This window comes from Pleurodeles waltl, chromosome 5 (assembly GCF_031143425.1).
Source record: "Pleurodeles waltl isolate 20211129_DDA chromosome 5, aPleWal1.hap1.20221129, whole genome shotgun sequence".
NCBI lineage: Eukaryota > Metazoa > Chordata > Amphibia > Caudata > Salamandridae > Pleurodeles > Pleurodeles waltl.
In genome coordinates this window covers 792,023,650-792,047,058 of record NC_090444.1, presented here as the reverse complement: position 1 = coordinate 792,047,058, position 23,409 = coordinate 792,023,650, and the positions used below count along the sequence as shown (strand labels likewise).

The window sequence follows — 23,409 nt, the reverse complement described above, 5'->3', positions numbered from 1 at the left end:
GGGCGTCAAAGTATAAATATGAGGCAGGGTTTGCGCCGATTGTGCATCAAAATTTTTGACGCACATTCAGCGCAGAGTATAAATATGTCCCTTAGATGCAATGAACTTCATCCCTTAGAAAGCATGAAATTAGATTAAATGAATTCTAAACAATGTTAGCCTCCACCAAGACCATACTGTTCAAGTCATTCCTCAGAACAACAAATGGTTTTGAACTCCACAAAGGAAAACGCATAAACTGCCGACCAAAATCCCAAGGAAAGGGTCAAAAAGTACTTATTTTAATGAGCGACATGTAAAATAACTTTGCATAGAAAAATGTTATAAAGAAAAACACAAAAACGGAAAACTTGGCGACCAGGGTATGGTATTTTTAAAACAAATATTTTAAGGTATTAGGGTTTGCATAATGTTTAACATTCTCATAGCTTTTTTGTTGCTCTCTCCACACAGCAGAGAAATCAAGTGCATAACAATACATGCTGTGACTTTGTTAAAAGTAAAAAAGGCTGCTGGACGTACTCACATACTTACAAATTCCTTTATGTGGCAGAGGCACACTCAGACATGAAACACAACGACCTATGCACCTCAGTCCGGGTCATAGCTATGAGGAAGGAGCATGTTTCAAGATCACTTTACCATTCAATGCATTTAGAACATTAGTTTTGGTATAGAATTACCCACAAGGCACAAATCTAGCCCCTATAACTGGAAATCCCTGATGCCACCAGGCACCTCATTAACATTAACAGTGGCATGGTTTTAGGAGACGGATGAACTGAATGCCCCATACGCCACACAAAAGATTTGTGCAAAATTGATAGTCTAACAAAGTTGGCAGCGGCCCAATATCTCCTTGAAAGTGGTTACCGCACTGAGCCCTAGTCATGTCTTGGTTTGTACAAAACTATGCAGGAAGCAGATTATAAGGAAAGAAACAACATTGCCAAGGGCGACTGGGCTGTGCTGAGATGTTGATCCGGGCCCTGATAGGATAATTGAGCAGAGATATTCTACAGTGGAGGCCTTCCTTCACAAGTCTGTGGAAAGATAGGGAGCAACCCAAGTTGAGTGCATTCTCCAGGACGCATCTGACTCCATCGGCCCCTTTACGCTTTTAGTAGCATTGTTTAGTCTGTTGAAGAATAACGATGTTCGCTCGGCTCTCATTTCCTCTTAATCCAGAAAGTTTCCCAGCGAATGACTAAACTTCATTTTCTGTTTGTAAGTGTAGAAGAAGGTGGCCCTGGAGTCAGCGCGACAGTCGATTGCCAAGTGAGGCTTTGCATAGCAAAACAAGTGGCCCTTTTGAAACCTTGCAGTCACTCCAGCCAGGCCTCCATCTCCCAGTGTGTGCGTTAACAGAAATGACCCAGGTTCGAGGCACAAGATTCGGCAAGCTGTTGGGTGTGATCTAAGGCTACTCGGTTGAGCTCTTTTTTGTGCTGGGAATAAATATTTTTAGTCACTACTGCGATATCCAGTGAAAGGCTGAGTTGGGAACAACTAGAAGGCTCCTACTTCAGTTCCCCAAGGTCGATATGGTTTACTGTTGCCAGATTGTCGTGGACTGGAATTTGTCGACAGCGATAGGGGTGGACTGATTGCTGATGCGGCCATGGCTGCAGCTGCACCTGGTGGAAGCACAGGAAATGCGCCGGCAAAGGACAATGGGAAACTGTGGGCCGCAGCTGCAGCAGCTGCAGCCTGCACTGTGGCTGAAAGAGACAGCAAAGAGGTAGGAAGTGGTGGGACACAGGGTGCAACGCTGCCAGCAGAGGGCCCCCTGTGCCCAGAGTCAGCATGAGCAAAAGTAGCTGTCACGAGGGCTGAGGCATGTGGCGAGGCTGCCTCGGTGGCTGCCGATAGTCTGCAAGGGCTGTTCTCACAGGAAGGGAGTCCACTTTGCTGCAGAAGTGCTGCAGGGATATGGTGGAATGCTGCAGTCCAGTGCTGAGGATGCAGGGGGTGGTGGTTGTGAGCCATTGAGGAGGTTATCGCGGCTGCCTCACGTTGGGACGCGCAGGTGCTGAGGTGAGAGACAAGTCGCACCCGCAGGGGATCTGTTGTGTCCAAGCCTTCTACTGAACTAAGGTAGCGCGCCACTTCCGTCAGACACTCCCGGAAGCCGATGCTCATGAAATCCATAGCCAGGGCGTGTGCATCAAAAAAACCTGCGCAGAGGACGATAAGAGAATCGTGTTAAATAGCAGATACAGATCACAGTGCTAGCGGTTACTGATACCTAATTCAAACATAAATACATTTCAATCACTCGTTTTCCTGGACGACATTTTCAGAAATTCATCTATCATCTTTTGGCACAAGCCTCTGAAGCTGAAACCAAAGAGAGATTAAAAAACTAAAACATCAAAAAGAAGAGTCTTTCCCTCACTGGCTCGCAGGAACGGTGCATGTGCCATGAAGCTTGGTGCTCAAGTCTAACAGGCTCTCACAATGAGTTTGATGCATCACATTTTACTTTGAAGACACACTATCTTTTGAGTTTGCTGTGCTCTGGACAAGACCCTTTAAGTGTCCCTGCCTACTTTTGCTGTATGTATGTATTGTATATTTTGCGCATTAAAACAATGAGTTATCAGTAGCCACAATCATACTCTCTGAGCTCATCTTGTCCACTGGGGCTGGATAGCCCATTGTGTATTGAGCAGTGTAGCCCATGTTATGTTTCCAGGCACACTAGTGGGTAGTCCATGTCACATTTTTGGGCACTGCTATTTCGGCAATCTGGAATTGTACGCAAAGTACAATTCTGCACACAGGAGGCCAGCCCCGAGGTTGAATTGCACTATATATATGTTTATGTACATATATGTGTGTGTGTGTATATACATATGTATATATGTAGGCAGTGCATGTACACTTAGATATGACAAAATATGCAAGTGAATGTATGGTGATCATGTTTTCATTTTATATATGTCCAGTCCCTGTGCATGGAACTACTTATCCCATTATAAGCAGATACATTAATACAAAGGGAGGAAAATATGTGTATCTATCTACTACATACATGTATATATCTAACCATTTAAGTATTGCTGCTTCTATGTACATATGGGTTTATATATAAAAGGGCTTATGCATGGCACTAAAACTTAGCTAAGTGTCATGTATTTATATGTATACGTGTGAATGGATAACACCACAAATCTAGGTGTCGGTTTATCTTGTACATGGATATGTTAATTTTAATTATTTGTTAAAAAAAAGAAGAAGAAATCCATTCAACTTTGTCCCATTCCTCTTTCTGACTCATCCCCTACCTTTTTGACTATTATGAATTTCTAAATATCCTTTTCAGACTTCCGCTTCCGGTTTATCCAGTTTGCCCAACTAAAATACAAACGTCCACTACTCCCAATGACAACTCACAACTGCCATTTTCTAATGCACTTTCATTATCCTACCCCTACTCAAAACACTATTAAGCGCATGAGTACTCAGAAGTATAAATTTAACAAATTTACTACAACTAATCCATAAGGAAGAAAAGGAAGCACATATTACTAATCCTCTATTTAACTCTATTCTTGAGTTCTGGAGACGCGTTCTACTCGCTGCAAAGCATTTCAATGCCTTGTCAAGGGTAGTAAGAGCTATATGAATATAGTCTACAATTTAGATATTTTTTCGCGTGGATAAATCCTGCTGTCTCTGACTACTCCACCAAGTTTGGGATTGTTTTGTTCTCTTACCCATCCTCGAAGGGAACCTACTCCATCTCTTTGCGGGGAAAATCTCAGACCATTTGCAGGATGGAAAAGCTCAGAGAGGAGTATGTGAATGGTAACTAACTCATGAGTTTTCAGATGCTCACAAACTCGCAAGGAAAACCACACCTTTATGTACCCATACCTCACCCCCTTTGTGTGGGGTTTACTACAGCATCATTGCACGCAGTCTTCGCATACAATTATGCAATAGTAAGTACATTTATAGATACTTTGCCACATTTTGTGAACGCTTACCAGTAAACCTTATATGCCAGTGAAGATGGCTTTGTGAATCAGACCCTGTGTGTTTTCACTAGTTTTCCTCAAAGATGCCTTCCCACATTTTTGAAAAATATGCAAACTCTTAAAAGAACTGCCTAAAGACTCTCTACCTCCAAAATTGGTATCATATATCTTAGATAACTAGATAACATATGAACATAATCTTCACTTGCTAGCATCAGTTGCATTGTAAGCGGATGGCTCAGTAGGGATGAGTTTAGGAGACATATGGAAATTAACATGTGTGACCATTTCTGGTAACATAATATGTAGGAGTTGTTCTCGTAACCAAATAACAATGTGGAGAAAAAATTAAGAACATCAGTGTTCAAATTGCTTTGAAGCCAAAATAAAAAAAAACAAAAAAACTGCAGTGCCTCTCATCTTGTATTGTGGGATATTGAAATTCCAGGGCAGGCTTTTCATGGAGATTTGGATCCAGACCCTGTGTTCCCCTCTTCCTCTCATCCTCACCAGCACATACACACAGGCACGAACATGGGTGAAATATTAAAGAGGCTATCAGTGACACCCTGCCCTATCCATCCATCATTATAACATGTCTGACATGGCATAAGGATTCTTGACAACTGTGAAAAGATAGAAAGTAATTGAAAAATGAAAAAAGGAGACTTTGTGTTTGAGCGTCGTCTGCTGGGGGAATCTATAAAGCCCTTCGTTCACATGTTGAGTTACTTAAAGGCAAACTGGAAACATCTTGTGTCGTTTCTTTCTCCACACGACACATAATGAAAATAATTTTTCTATGCAACGTGGTTACTGATCTGGAGCCTGGCAGCATCTGAAATGGTTTACTCCCTAGTCGTGTGCTTAACTTTGCGGAAGCACTGCACTTTCGTCGTCATTTCTTTTAAAACTCGACGACAATATGCAACTTGCAAGAGCTGGGGTGCATTTCCTCAAAGTCTGGGGAGAAAGGAAGAAACGGGCACAACAATCGTTAGAGCAGCAAGGGTGTGAGGAGTCCACCCCAACCTAAGTATGGTTGGCTTTTACTGCTCATTGGTGGATGAAGGGGACCGTTTTGCCTCTTGCTTGAATTTGCTTGCATTAGAGGTCATTGCACCCTTGCTTTGCCACCGCGAAGCCAATACTCACAAAGAAACAGGTCTGATGCTGATGTCACATAAAACCAAAATCAGCCTTGGCAAAAACAATCAGACCAGCTCCACACTGCAGGAATCCGTTTATTAGCAGGGGTAAGTCTCATGATTGAGTCATGGCAGTCCACCCAGGTCTTAAAGAAGCCCCCTAGCTTGTAGTCTATATGGGAAACGGGGTAACTGTTCAAATATTTTTTTAAAATATGGTCCAACTGAAATATTGTGTCCTAAATATGGTTTACAAAGATATTGTCCCATTGGGCCTACATATACTAATGTGGAGATAATTATGTAAGCTATATTTAGGATGCACTATTTCTGTCAGATGATATTTGTATTACACACAGGTGAAATGCTAGGAGTTGCAAAACCACTGGTGTACCTCTACTTAAACTTACAAGTCAAAACAAAAACTTAAAAGTGAATACATCACATGATGGTGGTAGCAAATGAGATCAATGTTGTACGAATATCTCCAAACGTGGCAGGGAATGGGGGTCAGCACACGATTACTTTCTAAACAGTGGTCCAAAAGAAGGGAAAATGAGGAAGGGTATGATAAGGTATCTTTAGGGTGGTGGGAAGCCATGCAGGTTTTTGGGCACATTTGCTGGAGGTGCATGAAACAGGTTTGGGCCAATGTAGCATTTTATTCTTTTGAAAAAAGGTAAGTGGCTACAAATTATATTGGCAAGATGGAATGTATGGGCCCTGGGGCTACTAAAATATGTTCTTTTTAAGGTGGGAATGTACGTCATAGAGGAGCCAGGCGAGGATAGTTTTTCAACTGGAAACATTTCAGTGTGTGCATTTGTAGCACCAAGGCGAGGACATCAAAAGGGCTGTACTTAGTAGACCAGAGGCATGGCAAGGGAAACTGCGACATAGTGTTTCACTTAATAAGCTAGATGACTCGGAGCAAAGAGGAATCCCGAATACTTTTTGCCTAGTAGTGAGGGTTGACCGTGTGATTGTTATTGTTTTCTTAGGATGTTGCAGAGAAGCAAAGTGTAACCCTTTTATTGAAGATGCATAGTGGAGAACGTGCTTTTGGGTTAGATGGAGTGGTGTGTGTGTATGTGGCTAATAATGCAGGGATCTCTTTGTACGTTGCCAGGAAAAAAGTGGTTTTCTGCTTGAGGTTTCACAGGCCACCCAAGGACAGAGCTATTTAAAAGGAGACAAGAGGCACAGATGATCGGATGGGTAAGGTGGTTACAGATAACTAGGCTCTTAGCATGCACAAGTGACCACCAGTAGTGGTTTCAATCCTCAACATATGCTCAAAGCAATGCTTCAGATTTACACTGTATTTAACGCCTCCGTCTCCGCTCTTGCAGCTAATTCTGTATAGCTGCATATTATCTCGGGCCCCTGGGATCCTCTGCAACTTTCGCTGGTTATCCTGTTGTATCTGGTGAAGTAGCTTTGAGAAGCCAGGCCTGCATGAGACCTAATGCAACGGTTAACTACAGAGAGACAGTAAAAAAAGGCAACATACTGGATGGCCAGAGTGGGTTATCGATTGGTGTGACCAGAGGAACGAAGTGCTTCCTACCCCTGACGAGGCATTGTGTGTTCTTGTGCTACACAATGCAGTGCATTGTGCTGCAATGGTGCGGACCAAAGCCTGAGCCCTGGGTGGAAGGCCTTAAACCCAGTAGGGAAAAGAGGATTATTGGTTGTAAAGGCTAGGAGGGAGACACTGAGAAATTGGTCTTTTATAAGTAACAATAATGTCTGCAATGGGAGAGCTGGGTCTGCAATAGTGGTGGTGACTAGGAGGCTTTTGGTGGCCCACAGCTACTAGCTATCTGAAAAATTGACATCATGCATGCTACTCAGTGTCAGTGAAGCACTGAGGCTTAGCACATACAATGAATGGTAGATAGTGCATGTGATAAGAGCATCAGGTCCTATGGGTAATGTGTTGTGTAGAAGGTGGGAGTGAGGGTGACATCAGTCTACTGAGAGAAGAGACAGGGCCATGCAAGTGAGTCTGATTTTTGTGCCATGCAAGTACAGCAAGATAATAACAGTCGGAAATAAGAGTTAATTGGGGTCTATAGGGGATGCTGTGGAGCAGAACAGAACATGCAGTCCAATAATTAGTTTGTTAAGATATCGCGGCCATCTGCCTTTTGGAAAGGGGGTCTCTGCCAATAGAGCACAGATGCACAGAGGTGCATGATTCATGGTACATGGCTACACCTGGTGTGCAAAGGTGACAGTTTTGGGGCCTCAAAGAAGTCCCACGAATGAAATAGGAATAGGAATAAGCCAGCAGGGCAAGAGGCTGGGATGAAGAGAGGTGACCCCGAGAGAGCAGATGGAAGGGACAATGAACTAATTGAGGAAGGAGAGGTCCTCTGAATGAGAAAGTAGGAAGGGGACGATGGACCATGGATAATTGGGAAGAATATGTGGCCTCAGACAAGACAATGGTTTTTAGGAGAGGGAACACAGATTTCCAGATGGCTCGGGCATGCAAGAGCTTTGTTTAAAGAGCAAGAACTAAGAACAGTAGGAGCAGAGGTACAATTGAACTGTTTTATTTTAGTTTTTTTTTTTAGAAAAGACAGATAATACAATGGGAGGAGGGAGTTAGATATCTAGATTAGGTTTTAAAAATCATCTTCGATTGCAGATAAGACAGAGAATACTGGGTTACAAATAAACTTTTCTTTCAGGGGGTGGGGGGGTAAGAAGAACAAGGTTTGAAAGGGTGTCTTTTATTTTAGTTGGAGCAGCTTAAAAAACTGGAGTAGGTATTTTAAAGCCATTGTATACGGAATATTGCTACATTAGCACAGGGGCTCTGTTGCTAGTCAAAGTTATACAGGCATTAACAGACAGGACGTAGGACACAGGAGTTGTTCTGGAAGTATTAGTTGTTGCCATCTGTTCAAAGGACTGATGGCACCCTTGCTCACTGCACCACTGGATTCAAACTAGCCTGGCAGATGAAAGGTGATGCTCTGAAACCCGTCCCAGAATGCTTATTTCCGGTCCAGGGATGACCTGGCCTGGCAGTTCGGGCTGGACTGTTCCCATGGGGAACAGGGTCATAACTGATTTGCATAGGCTGGGTCCAAACTGGGGTGGCATGGTGAGCAAAAGAATGATGGATTAAACCCAGATCTGTGACTGCGGGTCAGTTTTGCATTGTTCAGCACTCCGTCCATCATCCTTTTGTGTTGCTAAAGTTGCTTTAAGTGGGAAGGGTATGCCCAGACGTGGGTTCCTTGCTCGCTGCGCCACTGGATTCAAGCTAGCCTGGCTGATAAAGGGTGATGCTCTGAAACTGGTCCCAAGATGCTTGTTTCCGGTCCAGAGAGGACCTGGCCTGGCAGTTCGGGCTGGACTGTTCTCATGGAGAACAGGGTCATGACTGATTTGCATATGGCTGGGTCTAAATTGGGATGTCATGGTGAGCAAAAAAACGATGGATTAAACCCAGATGTGTGACTGGGGGTGAGTGTTTGAATTGTTCAGCACTCCGTCCATCATCCTTTTGTTTTGCTAAAGTTGCCCTAAGTGGGAAGGGTATCCCCAGACGTGGGTCCCTTGCTCAATGCGCCACTGGATTCAAGCTAGCCTGGCTGATGAAGGGTGATACTCTGAAACTGGTCCCAGGATGCTTGTTTCCGGTCCAGGGGGGACCTGGCCTGGCAGTTTGGGCTGGACTTCCTAAGGGGAAAAGGGTCAAGACTGATTTGCATATGGCTGGGTCCAAACTGTGGTGGCATGGTGAGCAAAAGAACGATGGATTAAACCCAGATCTGTGACTAGGGGTGAGTGTTTGCATTGTTCAGCACTCCGTCCATCATCCTTTTGTGTTGCTAAAGTTGCCCTAAGTGGGAAGGGGATGCTCAGACATGGGTCTCTTGCTCACTGCACCACTGGATTCAAACTAACCTGGATGATAAAAGGTGATACTCTGAAACTGGTCCCAGGATGCTTGTTTCCAATCTAGAGAGGACCTGACCTGGCAGTTCGGGCTCGACTGTTCCCACGGTGGAACAGGGTCAAGACTGATTTGCATATGGCTGGGTCCAAACTGGGGTGGCATGGTGAGCAAAAGAACGATGGATTAAACCCAGATCTGTGACTTGGGGTGAGTGTTTGCATTCTTCAGCACTCCGTCCATCATCCTTTTGTGTTGCTATCGTTTTCACTCACACACTCATAAAATTGGGGCTTCACACAGAATACTACAAATACTGATGCTCATCATTGTTATGTCATGCTATATATCTGTTGTCTTATCATGGCGACTCCTCTGCTTGCAAGACCAAATGGGATAATAGCATCTTCCATCTCTGGTTGACCATTTGTTAAAAGAGTATGGTGGCTAATGGATCAAGCAAGAACAACTAGATAAGTGATTACAAATCAGTAGCACTTCCTGAAAAGTAAAATGATGGCTACATTTTCTGAGACACACCCAGTCCAGTGCTTAATTTGTGCTTATTGTTTCCGGTGCTGAGCACCGGCACTTATTTTTGAGGGCCAGGGCTTATTCTTCTGTCTCAAGCATTTGCCGCGAGCAAAAGACACATATGGGAAAGACAGAGGAATAGAAAAATGAAAAAGCATCACAAATGGAGAAAGAAGAAAGCTGCAAGGGTGAGCTGAAGGGGCAGGGAGTGGCTGTAAATGGACTGAAGAGGTTTAAGATGGCTCCAGGATTACGCTGCCTCAGTATTCCGTGTTCCCACATTTAATTGCAGCAGCTGCATGTTTGAGGAGGGCTTTTGGCACCGGCACGTTTTTATTTACAAATTAAGCACTGACCCGGTCACAGTAAAAAAAGAATATAATTCTATGGAGGAGTAGTCGGTTTTTGCCCATGTTTTAATTTCTCTGAGTTGCTGTGTCATTTATACTAGCTTCCGGTATTACCATTAGATTATGCAATTTGTTTTCCCCTAATATTTGCAAACAAAACTTTGTGGTTCCGTTCTCTGAGCAAATAATTCATATTGTTGGGGTTGGTGTGTAAGCTTTACATTCATGTTTGTCATGGTTATGTTCTGTTACACAAATTTATATAGTGAAGTACTGTCAATAATATTTCCTCACACCACCACCACAACTGGGTATCTTCACACTTGTGTCTGAATGTGTTTTACTGGTTGTATGGTATGAGCAGGTGAGAATAGTGCTGTGTATAGTGGGCTTTTTGTATAGATGTCCAGCATTTATTGCAGTTATTACAATAATGGGTGCATATTCGAATGTGTAGAAAATCTGCACATTCGGATATGCGCCTGTATTACAATAATTGTACATGGCTCTTGTACTTGTCACTCACTGTTTCTGTGTCCACAAGGTATTCATGATTCTAGGTGACGTAGTCCCAGCATTTGTGATGCAACTCCTCGCTTCAACTTACATGCTCCCTCGTGGCCTTTTTGTGAACGCACATCCAATCATTATCTATTAAAGCAGAGTAGTGTGTCCTGCTTTTCACCACAGCTTTTGTTATGACTGTCTTGATGTGGGTGATTGGTGGGGGTTTTGTGCTCCATGGTTTCCTTCCCCTTTTTTCTAAATATAGAAAGTCACCAAAATACTCTCATGCATACTGATCTTCGTTTAATACATTTAAGGTCTCTTTGGGAATTGTCTATTAATATCTGTGGGCCTGGTAAATGCAGGTCCCCTGCCCATCCGAATTACAAATTAAGCAGGAACACCACTGGTGAGTGGTACTTCACCCCGAGATTTCACCAGCTGAAAACAGATAGCCTCCAGCTGGAATACTGGGGAAAAACAAACACGAATCTGCACAAGATTTCCACATTCAATCCCTCTCAACCTGAAATTTCATTCTTTTCCTCAAACCCAAAATTATCGGGATCCCCCTCCCAGTAATCCTAATTTCGGGGGATAAATAACAGGGAGTTGCTTCAGGCCACTCGTAATGAGGGCCTCAGTTGCTTACTTTGTCCTGTGCCAGTTATGAGAAATTGAATATAAGAGATAACTTTGTTGTATTCAGGGAGGCCAAGCCTCTTATTCGATCATGTCCCTAGATTTCACAAAAGGAACTGTACCACCAAGTGCTGTCTTTCGACACAGTTCGTTTGGCTTGATCTTTATGCCCTCTGTATGGTTCACAAACTGGCCATGGCTTCATATGCAAGTGTGTCACGTCTGTAGTATCAGACGTTTGTTTAACAAGGCAACGTATTCTGATTGGTTCATAGTGAAAACAAAAGTACCACTAGTACCAGAAAACATTTGTCTTTGTAATGAAACCCCAGGGTTGGAAACAAGATGACCCACTGACAAAGAGTCATATGACGAATTTAACAAGTGTTCATGCCAGTACTTTAACAGACTGTGGATTTAGCTAACATGCCTTCAATTGAAATCCAATCTGGCCAGTTGCAAATGGTTACCACGAGATCTGTTTTCTGGCATAAGGTTTTTTTGAGATTTTCTTAAGTCTTATAAAACAATTTCCAGTTGATTCCATTTGTATTACGAAATTGGATATTGTTGTCTCTGACAGTATTTTTTAAACAGTAAAATACAGAAAGCTGTTTTAAAGACTGGGTTGTTCTAAAATTTAGGAGTAGACCCAGCAGCGGTGGTGGCAGGAAAGGCTATTGGACAATGGCAGACTGTAAGGAACATAGCAATTTGATTGAGGGAGTAATCCTTTGTAAATTTGAGCTTCGTGCTTCTGGTGGGGGCACAAGACTCAGAGGGTTACACTGCCTGCAGGCACCCTTGGACATCAGGGTTTTTTCTGCCTCTTTTGCCACTGATCCACAGCCATTCCTGTCAGCCATACTGTTTACTATGTTCTCGTCCCTGCTAGATTAGTTAAGGGAGGGTCTCAGCCAGGTTAAGCTGTCAGCATGATATCTCTTAAAGGGACAACAGATATGTATTTTTTTGAGGACTCATAAAAACGTGGTGGAGATCTGATTTGATCTTAAGTGCCAGGGTACATTGACTACAACAGTGTGGCAACTGGGCACAACAGCAATATTTTTGGAGGGTGAATTTCTTCTGAAGTGCTACAGATTATGCTATTGATTGATTGATTGTTTAATTCACTATTGTGTTATTGTGGCTAGTCTCAAAGAAAAATGTGCATGAGAATAGTTGGATGGCTAGGAATTCCTCTGCCTAGCTTACACTGTGTGGGACATCCTCAATCAAGGACTACATCCGTGCCAATTTTGGACAAAAAAGTTTATTAGTTGAGTGAGAATAGTAATTGTAACCCCTTCGAATGCCAATGCTTTCCTTACTGTTGCTTAGACTAGAATAGGAATAGTAATTTTAACCCCTCCAAAGTTCAGCGCTTTCCCTACCGTTGCATAGACTGAAGTGGGAATAGTAAATTTTACCCCTCTGAAATCCAATGATTTCTGTACTGTAGCTTAGACTGTAGAGGACATAGTAATTTTAAACTATCTGAAGTAAAACACTTTTCCTACTGTTGCACAGACAGCGGTGAAAATAGTAAATTTTACCACTCTGAAGTCCATAGTTTTCTCTACTAATGCACAGACTGCAGTAGGAATAGTAAATCTTATCCCTCTGAAGTCCAACACTTTTTCTACTGTTGCTTAGACTGGAATGGGAACAGTAATTTTAAGATCTCTGAGATCCAGAGCTTTCCCTACTACTGCACAGACTGGAGTGGGAATAGTAAATCTTACCCCCCTGAAGTCCAACGCTTTTTTTACTGTTGCTTAGACTGGAGTGTTAATAGTAATGTTAACCCCTTTGAAGGCTAACGCTTTCCCTCCTTTGCATAGACTGGAGTGGGAATAATAAATTGAACCCTGCCGAAGTCCAATGCATCCCCTACTGTTTGACAGATTGGACAGGGAATAGCAAATTTAGCCCCTAGGAGGTCCAGCACTTTCCCTAATGTTTCACAGACTGGAGTGAGAAAGGTAAATTTATATCTGCTGAAGTCCAGTACTTCCCATACTGATGCACTGTTTGGAGTTGGATTCATATATGTAACCCCTCTAAAGTGCTACACTTTCTGTACTGTTGCATAAACTAGAGTGGAAATAGAGTATGTATGTGAGAGCCAATTTTAGTCCAAGCGAGTGGTGTAAAGCAACATTTGCACTAACTGATACATGGAAAAATACACTAGTTTTTTAAAATCTATTTCTGCAGTCATCTCATAGTGCAAATAATGGTGCAAAATTGCGCTATCTTTTGTAAATTTGCCAAAACATCAGTGCAATGTTTGTAGTGCAGCCCGAGTTTGTGTGAGTTCTGGAGGAACTTTACACCATCATTTATGGATTACCTGCACAGCTCTTGTGCCACTGCAATGGAGCACCAAAAATTGTGTATAAATAAATTGATTACAATACTAAAAGTAAAAGTCCATTTATAACAGTAAAAAATTAAAGGTGACATCCAGTGAAACCTAGGTTAAAACAACGAGGGGTTAGAATGAGACCCCAATTTTGACAACATTGAATAAGTTAAGTCGAAGAACTTAATGCCGCCAAGTTGCCATAAACCATCAAATCTTAGCAGTGGAATGTACAAAAGCCTAAATCTCAAGTACTTATTTATTATATGTGGCTTTAAGGCAGAAGTTAAAAAGCTGAGATCCATTGAGGTACGTATCACGTAAAAGTTCTTTATGTTTGTATTTTATAGAGGTATGCGGGCCTCTTTAATGATTTTTATACACCAGGGTCTTCCTCATAAGTTGCGTATGGGATGGTGTGCTCATTGAAGGGTATTTGCACAAAATATTGAGTTTTTATTATCGGAACATAGAAATATTGGAAAAAATATTGTGATACAAAAATATTGTGATGCAGAAATATTATTTTCAAGAATATCGTTTTTTTAGGTAAGTAATAATTGTTATAAAGAACATTGCTGTTGCCCATATCGTTTTCAATCACATAGTTGTAAAAAGAATATCATTTTTATATCATTTTAATGTGTTTTAGTTTATATAATAATTTTATGTTATTATTCTTTGTACCGTTGGTATTAACAACTCAAATATAGTTTGTAATTTGAAGAGATTTAGAATTTTTCATTTAATCATTAATAGAATTTTAAGTGTTGTAGCAGGTTGGTGGGTTTTGTAGGGGATAAGATGGGAAGTTAAATAAGTAATCATTGATTATTCATTAATTAATAATATTTATGTAAGTATGTGATTCATATCAATTATGTATATTATGTTATACTGAGTTAATTAATTATATCTTAGGAGCAGATTTCTATGCTTGTGGGGGTATAGGGTGAGAAGTGAATTAGGTAATAATTAACACTTAATTTTTAATGTATTATTTATTATTTATTTGATTATTATGTAACCAATGTAATATTCATTTATTTTAGTTCAATTTTATGTGCGGGTTGCTGGATTTGTATGGTATAGGATGGGATGCTAAATTATTAGTAATTAATAATGATTCATTAATTTATTATAAATTATTGGAGTGATTATGCAATATTATTACATTAATATTTTTTTTGTTACATTTTAGTTGTGGATGGTAGGTTTATAGGGTAGGGCAGGAAAAAAATTAAGTAATATTTAAGAAATAATTATTATTTTACAATCAAATACTTAATTAATTAATAATTATTTCAATTGTGTAATAATTATATATATTAGTTACATTTTAGGTGTGGGTGCTGAGTTTGTAGTGTTGTTGGGTGGGGGGGCTAACCAAGTAATACTAATTACTAATTAATTAATATTTTTAAAGTAGGTATTTAATTGATTATCAATTATGTAAATTGTGTTAGACTTGTTTATTTTAGTTATTGGTCACTTGGCTTTTAGGGGTATAGGATGGAAAATTAATTAAGAAACAATCAAACAACCATAATTTTTAAATTGATTATTAATTATTACATTGTTTATGAACTTTGTAAATTGGTTCATTTTTTTTTATTTTTGTAAAATATATATTCATATATTAAGTAACAATGTTTATATTAAGAGAATTATATTTTTTCTAAATTAATACGGCTATGCAAATATGTAATGTGTTTGCTATGAAGTACTTTACCTACTGTTGCGTAGATTGGATTGTGAATAGTGAATCTTACCCCTCGGATGTCCAAGACTTTCCTTACTGTTGCTCAGACTGTAGAGGGAAAAGTAATTTTTACCCCCTCCAATGTCCAACACTTTCCCTACTGTTGTACAGACTGGACCAAGAATAGTAATTGTAACCCCTTTGAATTCCAATGCTTTCACTACTGTTGCATAGACTGGAGTAAGGATAGTAATTGTAACCCCTCTGAAGATCAGCACTTTCCCTATGGATGCGTAGACTGGAGTGGAAATAGTAAGATTTTACCCCTCCAAAATCCAACACTTTCTTTACTGTTGCTTAGACTGGAGTGGAAATAGTAATTTTAACCTCTCTGAAGTACAACACTTTGAAAACTATTGCTTAGACTGGAGTGGTAATAGTAATTTTAGCCCATCCAAAGTTCAACGCTTTCCCTACTGTTGCACAGACAGGAGTGAGAATAGTAAATTTTACCCCTCTGAGGCACATAGCTTTCTCTACTGTTGCACCGACTGGAGTGGGAATAGTAAATCTTACCCCTCTGAAGTCCAATGTTTTCCCTACTATTGCTTAGACTGGAGTGGATGCAGTAACTTTAACCTCTCCGAAGTCCAGAGATTTCCCTGCTGCTGAACAGACTGGAGTGAGAATAGTAAATCTTACCCCTCTGAAGTCCATTGTTTTTCCTACTGTTGTTTAGACTGGAGGGTCAATAGTAATTTTAACCACCACCCTCGAAGTCCAACGCTTTCCTACTGCTGCTTAAGCTAAATAGGATTAGTAATTTTAACCCAGCTGAAGTTCAAGACTTTCCCTACTGTTGCATAGACTGGAGAGGGAATAGTGATTTTAACCCCTCTGAAGTCCAAAGCATTCCCTACTGTTGCTTTGATTGGAGTGGGAATAGTAATTTTAACCCCCCAAAAGTCCAGCACTTTTCCTACTGTTGCACCGACTGGAGTGGAAGTAGTGAATCTTACCCTTCTGAAGTCCAAAGCTTTCCCTACCATTGCTTAGACTGGAGTGAGAATAGTAACTTTAACCCCTCTCAAGTTCAAAGCTTTCCCTATTGTTGCATAGACTGGAGTGTAAATAGTAAATTCAACCCGGCAGATGTCTAATGCTTTCCCTACTATTACACAAACTGGAGTTGGAATAGTAAATTTAAAACCTCCTGAGTCCAACTCTTTGCCTACTGTTCGACAGACTAGAGTGGGAATAGTAAATTGAACCCCTCCGAAGTCCAACACTTTTTCTATTGTTGCACAGGCTGGAGTGAGAAAGGTACATTTATCTCTACTGAAGTCCAATGCTTTCCCTGCTGTTGCACTGTTTGGAGTGGGAATAATATATTTAACCCTTCTGAAGTTCTACTCTTTCTGTACTGTTGCATTAATTGGGGTTGGAACAGTGTATGTAATATTGCCAAACTTAATTACATTTACTGATATGTTTTACATTTACTTAATATTATTATTTGTTCATAATTTTCATTTTATAGTATTTGTTTATATTTGTATCTAAATTTGTATATTATTTTTTGTAAAAAATTTTTAAATTGTATTTGTTTAGTATTTTATATACTTTTTTGTGTAAAAATAGAAATAATATTTTGTATGTATCATGTAATATATATATGTGTATATATAGTATTTTTACAGTAGTAAATTCAAATAATTGATCAAAGAAAATAATATAATGTAAAATATATATTTTTAATAAGTGTGCTTTACATATATAAATATATGTGTGTGTGTGTATATGTATAAATAAATATATCTACACATACACACATGTATCTATATATGAATGAGTGTTTATAAAGGTAAATATTTTATATAGTATTAAATATTAGTGAAAGTTATTTAACATTATAGTAATGGTATACATTAAAATACTTAAGATTTACTACCATAAACTAAAGGTATAATAATAAGAAACTATATTGTATGTTTTTAACAATGTTAGTGTGAAACAAATGTTTTTCAATATTTTTGTACTTTAAATTATAAGTATAGGAAAACAATATTTTTGTTAATGATATTTCTGACAGGATATTTTTGTTGCACGATATTGTTGGATCCGATATTATGTCAGTGATCACACTGAAGACAGCAGACTCAGAGAAGGAATGGCCATATTTTGTTACAAAATAATATTTTTCACAGATTAATCCAGGTTGCGATCTTCAAATCAAATCATTAGCATTTATAAAGCGCGCTACTCACCCGTGCGGGTCTCAAGGCGCTAGGGACAAAGGGGGTGGTTATCGCTGCTCGAACAGCCAGGTCTTTAGGAGTCTCCGGAAAGCGGAGTGGTCCTGGGTGGTCCTGAGGCTGGTGGGGAGGGAGTTCCAGGTCTTGGCCGCCAGGAAGGAGAAAGATCTCCCACCCGCCGTGGAGCGTCGGATGCGAGGGACGGCGGCGAGTGCGAGGCCAGAGGAGCGGAGGGGGCGGGTGGGGACGTAGAAGTTGAGCCGTCTGTTGAGGTATTCCGGTCCCTTGTCGTGGAGGGCTTTGTGTGCGTGGGTGAGAAGTCGGAAGGTGATCCTTTTGCTGACTGGGAGCCAATGCAGGTGTCTCAGGTGTGCGGAGATGTGGCTGTTGCGGGGTACGTCGAGGATGAGGCGGGCTGAGGCGTTTTGAATGCGTTGCAGGCGATTTTGGAGTTTGGCGGTGGTCCCAGCGTAGAGGGTGTTGCCGTAGTCCAGGCGGCTCGTGACGAGGGCGTGGGTCACGGTTTTTCTGGTGTCGGCGGGGATCCAGCGGAAGATCTTGCGGAGCATGTGGAGGGTGAGGAAGCAGGCGGAGGACACGGCGTTGACTTGCTTGGTCATGGTGAGAAGGGGGTCCAAGATGAAGCCGAGGTTGCGGGCGTGGTCTGCGGGGGTCGGTGCGGTGCCGAGGGCCGTGGGCCACCAGGAGTCGTCCCAGGCGGACGGGGTGTTGCCGAGGATGAGGACTTCAGTTTTTTCAGAGTTCAGCTTTAGGCGGCTGAGCCTCATCCAATCTGCGACGTCCTTCATACCCTCTTGTAGGTTGGTCTTGGCGCTGGCGGGGTCCTTGGTGAGGGAGAGTATAAGTTGGGTGTCGTCGGCGTAGGAGGTGATGATGATGTCGTGCTTGCGTACGATGTTAGCGAGGGGGCTCATGTAGACATTGAAGAGTGTCGGGCTGAGTGATGAGCCTTGAGGTACGCCGCAGATGATCTCAGTGGGTTCTGAGCGAAACGGAGGGAGGTAGACTCTTTGGGAGCGGTTTACGAGGAAGGAGGCGATCCAGTCCAGGGCCTGGTCTTGGATCCCGGTGGAGCGGAGGCGGGTGATTAGGGTACGGTGACAGACGGTGTCAAAGGCAGCCGAGAGGTCAAGAAGAATGAGGGCGACTGTTTCACCGTTGTCCATCAGGGTTCTGATGTCGTCTGTGACTGAGATGAGGGCGGTTTCAGTGCTGTGGTTGGTTCGGAATCCGGTCTGTGAGGGGTCGAGCAGGTTGTTGTCTTCCAGGAAGGTGGTCAGCTGTTTGTTGACGGTCTTCTCTAATACTTTGGCTGGGAAAGGCAGAAGGGAGATGGGGCGGAAGTTTTTCAGGTCGCTCGGGTCAGCCGTAGGTTTCTTTAGTAGGGCGTTGACTTCGGCGTGTTTCCAGCATTCGGGGAAGGTAGCAGAAGAAAAAGAAGAGTTGATGACGGTCTGGAGGTGCGGGGCGATGATGTTGTCGGCTTTGTTAAAGATGAAGTGCGGGCAGGGGTCCGAAGGGGCGCCGGAGTGGATAGAGTTCATGATGGATTTGGTTTCTTCCGTGCTGATGTGTGTCCAGTTGTTGAGGGTGATGGTCGGGGATGTGGGTTCGGTGGTGTTAGGTTGGGTCTGGTGTCCGAAGCTGTCGTGGAGGTCGCTGATCTTGCGATGGAAGAAAGTGGCGAGGGATTCGCATAGATCCTGTGAGGGCGTGACGGCGTTGGCGTTGGCGCTGGGGTTGGAGAACTCCTTGACGATGCTGAAGAGTTCTCTGCTGTTGTGGCTGTTTTTGTCCAGTCTGTCGGTGAAAAAATTCCTTTTGGCAGTGCGGATCAGGTGGTGGTGTTTGCGGGTAGCGTTCTTGAGGGCGGTCATGTTGTCAGCGGTGCGGTCCTTGCGCCAGGCTTTCTCAAGTGCGCGACAAGTTTTCTTTGATTCTTTGAGGGTGTCAGAGAACCAGAGGGGTTTCTTGGTGTTGTTCTGTTGCTGCGAGCGTTTGAGGGGAGCAAGTTTGTCTGCGCAGTTGGAGATCCAGTTTGTGAGGTTGAGGGCTGCGACGTTGGGGTCGGTGGTGAGGGTGGGTTGGTTGGTGGCGAGTGCGGCGAAGAGTTGCTCTTCAGGGATCTTGTTCCACTGTCGGCGAGGGATGGGTTGAGTGCGGAGGTGGCGGGTCTCGCGTCGGAATGTGAAGTGGACGCAGCTGTGGTCGGTCCAATGAAGGGCGGAGGCGTGGCTGAAGAAGACGTGTTTGCTGGCGGAGAAGATAGGGTCGAGTGTGTGTCCGGCGATGTGGGTGGCAGTGTTCACCAGTTGTTTGAGGCCGAGGTTGGCGAGGTTGGCGAGGTTGTCGAGCAGGGTGGTGGTGTTGGGGTCGTTGTTTTGTTCCAGATGGAAGTTGAGGTCGCCTAGGAGGATGTAGTCCGGTGAGGCGAGGGCGTGCGGGGAGATGAAGTCGGCGATGGTGTCGCTGAAAGGGGCGCGAGGTCCGGGAGGACGGTAGACGAGGGATCCTCTGAGGGTGGTCCTCGGGTCGGTGCGAATCTGAAAATGTAGGTGTTCAGCGGCAAGAGGGGAGTCTTCAGTGGAGGTGGTGACGCTGATGGAGTCTTTGAAGACGATGGCGATGCCTCCTCCTACTTGGTTGGTGCGGTCTTTCCTGGAGATCTTGTAGCCTTCGGGGATGGCGGTGGCGATGTCTGGAGCAGAGGAGGCGTTCATCCAGGTCTCCGTGATGAAGGCGACGTCCGGTGCTGTGGAGTCTAGGAGGTCCCAGAGTTCAACGGCGTGTTTGTGAACGGAGCGAGCGTTGACTAGGATGCACTTGAGGTGGTTGATGGCGCGTGGGCTTGTGGTCGTAGTTGTTGCGTGGTGGAAGATGCGTTTGCAGGAGTTGCAGGCGAAGGGTCCATGGGTGCGTTTGGGGTGAGCTTGGAAGCAGGTGTTGGAGCGTCCTGGGTTGAGGGCATGGAGGGTGGTGGGGTCATAGCGGATCATCGGGGCTTGGGAGCGCTGGGGACCAGGGGTCATGGCGCTGGGCGCGGGCCAGGCGCAGACGGGCTTGCCTCTGGTGCGCCTCCGGCGTGCCAGCGGCGCATCCGCTGCACGCGCCCGCTGCGCGGTCGCACAGCGGCCGCCATATGAGGTAGGAGGGGGGGAGGGGTCAGCTGGGGGCGAATGGGAGCTGGGGGGCGGGGGTGTGCAGGAGGTCGAAGCGGGAAAGCGCGAGGGAGGGGGGGGACAGGTAGAGTGAGAAGAGCTGGGGGAGGGGGGTTTAAGGGTGGAGGGGGGAGAGTGTTAGGAGGTTTAGGAGATTAGGGAGAAAGATAGGTGTAGGGTTGTGAAGATAGGGGAGGGGGGGTTGTAGAGGTGGGTGAGGGTGAGAGGTAGAGTGAGGGGATAGGAAGATAGGTAATAGAGGGGGTGGCGGGAGGGGGGAGAGATAGAGAAATAGGTAGAGAGAAAAGGTAGATAGAGAAATCGATAGATAGGGAAAAAGATAGAGAGATAGGAAGATAGGAAGATAGGAGGAGGTGGAGAGTGAGGGAGTTGGATAGTGGGATAGAGAGATGGAGAGATAGGTAGATAGGAGGAGTGAGGGAGGTAGAAAGTGAACGGGTTAGATAGGGGAGATAGAGGGGGGATGCGATTGGGGGAGGGGGATGAGGCAGGAGCAGGAGGGCAGGCGCGGGGAGAAGAGGACGGAGGAGGCAGAAGAGCCGAAGGCAGAAGACAAGAAGACAAGAAGAAAAGAAGAACAGAAGAAAAGAAGAACAGAAGAGCAGAAGACCGGAAGGACTGAAGACCGGAAGAGCAGAAGACCGGAAGAGCAGAAGACACACAGAAGAACACAGAAGAACACAGAAGAACAGAGAGGAGTACAGAAGAACATAGAAGAATACAGAAGAACACAGAAGAATACAGAAGAAGACAGAGGAAGACAGAAGAAGACAGAAGAAGACAGAAGAACAGAGAAGAATACAGAAGAACACAGAGGGAGACAGAAGAACACCGAGGAAGACAGAAAAACACAGAGGAAGACAGAAGAAGACAGAGGAAGACAGAGGAAGACAGAAGAAGACAGAGGAACACAGAAGAACACAGAAGAACACGGAGGGAGATACAAAAAACGAAGAAACAGGGTGCAGAATACCACAGCAGAAGATGAGGAAGAAGAGAAGAGGAGAGAAGACGGGGAGAAGAGGAGTACAGAAGAAGAATACAGACGAGGAGCGAGGAGGAAGAACAGAGAAGAAGGAAAGAGGAAAAGAAGCAGGAGCAGGAGAGAGGGTGAGTAGCGCGGGGCAGAACGAGGGGCTGGGAGGTACTTACTGTGGGGTGGGTCTCAGGAACTCAGGAACCTGGAGGAGCTGCAGCGGCAGGGGGAGCGACCTACCCTTGGGTCAAAGGTCGCTACCACTGTCGCGCAGCGGCCGCCATATGAGGTAGGAGGGGGGGGAGGGGTCAGCTGGGGGCGAATGGGAGCTGGGGGGCGGGGGCGTGCAGGAGGTCGCGGCGGGAAAGTGCGAGGGAGGGGGGGACAGGTAGAGTGAGAAGAGCTGGGGGAGGGGGGTTTAAGGGTGGAGGGGGAGAGTGTTAGGAGGTTTAGGAGATTAGGGAGAAAGATAGGTGTAGGGTTGTGAAGATAGGGGAGGGGGGGTTGTAGAGGTGGGTGAGGGTGAGAGGTAGAGTGAGGGGATAGGAAGATAGATAATAGAGGGGGTGGCGGGAGGGGGGGAGAGATAGAGAAATAGGTAGAGAGAAAAGGTAGATAGAGAAATCGATAGATAGGGAAAAAGTTAGAGAGATAGGAAGATAGGAAGATAGGAGGAGGTGGAGAGTGAGGGAGTTGGATAGTGGGATAGAGAGATGGAGAGATAGGTAGATAGGAGGAGTGAGGGAGGTAGAAAGTGAACGGGTTAGATAGGGGAGATAGAGGGGGGGATGCGAGTGGGGGAGGGGGATGAGGCAGGAGCAGGAGGGCAGGCGCGGGGAGAAGAGGACGGAGGAGGCAGAAGAGCCGAAGGCAGAAGACAAGAAGACAAGAAGACAAGAAGAAAAGAAGAACAGAAGAAAAGAAGAACAGAAGAGCAGAAGACCGGAAGGACTGAAGACCGGAAGAGCAGAAGACCGGAAGAACAGAAGACACACAGAAGAACACAGAAGAACACAGAAGAACAGAGAGGAGTACAGAAGAACAGAGAAGAATACAGAAGAACACAGAAGAATACAGAAGAAGACAGAGGAAGACAGAAGAAGACAGAAGAAGACAGAAGAACAGAGAAGAATACAGAAGAACACAGAGGGAGACAGAAGAACACCGAGGAAGACAGAAAAACACAGAGGAAGACAGAAGAAGACAGAGGAAGACAGAGGAAGACAGAAGAAGACAGAGGAACACAGAAGAACACAGAAGAACACGGAGGGAGATACAAAAAACGAAGAAACAGGGTGCAGAATACCACAGCAGAAGATGAGGAAGAAGAGAAGAGGAGAGAAGACGGGGAGAAGAGGAGTACAGAAGAAGAATACAGACGAGGAGCGAGGAGGAAGAACAGAGAAGAAGGAAAGAGGAAAAGAAGCAGGAGCAGGAGAGAGGGTGAGTAGCGCAGGGCAGAACGAGGGGCTGGGAGGTGGGGGGTACTTACTGTGGGGTGGGTCTCAGGAACTCAGGAACCTGGAGGAGCTGCAGCGGCAGGGGGAGCGACCTACCCTTGGGTCAAGGGTCGCTACCACTGTCGCGCAGCGGCCGCCATATGAGGTAGGAGGGGGGGAGGGGTCAGCTGGTGGCGAATGGGAGCTGGGGGGCGGGGGCGTGCAGGAGGTCGCGGCGGGAAAGCGCGAGGGAGGGGGGGGACAGGTAGAGTGAGAAGAGCTGGGGGAGGGGGGGTTTAATGGTGGAGGGGGGAGAGTGTTAGGAGGTTTAGGAGATTAGGGAGAAAGATAGGTGTAGGGTTGTGAAGATAGGGGAGGGG

The 23,409-nt window shown here is 44.3% G+C and overlaps 1 protein-coding gene across 1 annotated transcript in view; it reads right to left on the bottom strand.

Annotated features, from left to right (window-relative positions):
• Nucleotides 1-260: 260 nt before the first annotated feature.
• The window catches only part of HEY2 (hes related family bHLH transcription factor with YRPW motif 2), a 71,757-nt gene continuing 48,608 nt past the window's right edge, over nucleotides 261-23,409 (bottom strand). Inside the window, exon 5 of the mRNA XM_069234808.1 lies at nucleotides 261-2,177. Within this exon, the coding sequence (XP_069090909.1) occupies nucleotides 1,510-2,177 (668 nt within the window). The 3' untranslated portion in view covers nucleotides 261-1,509. The remainder of the gene's footprint in view (nucleotides 2,178-23,409) is intronic.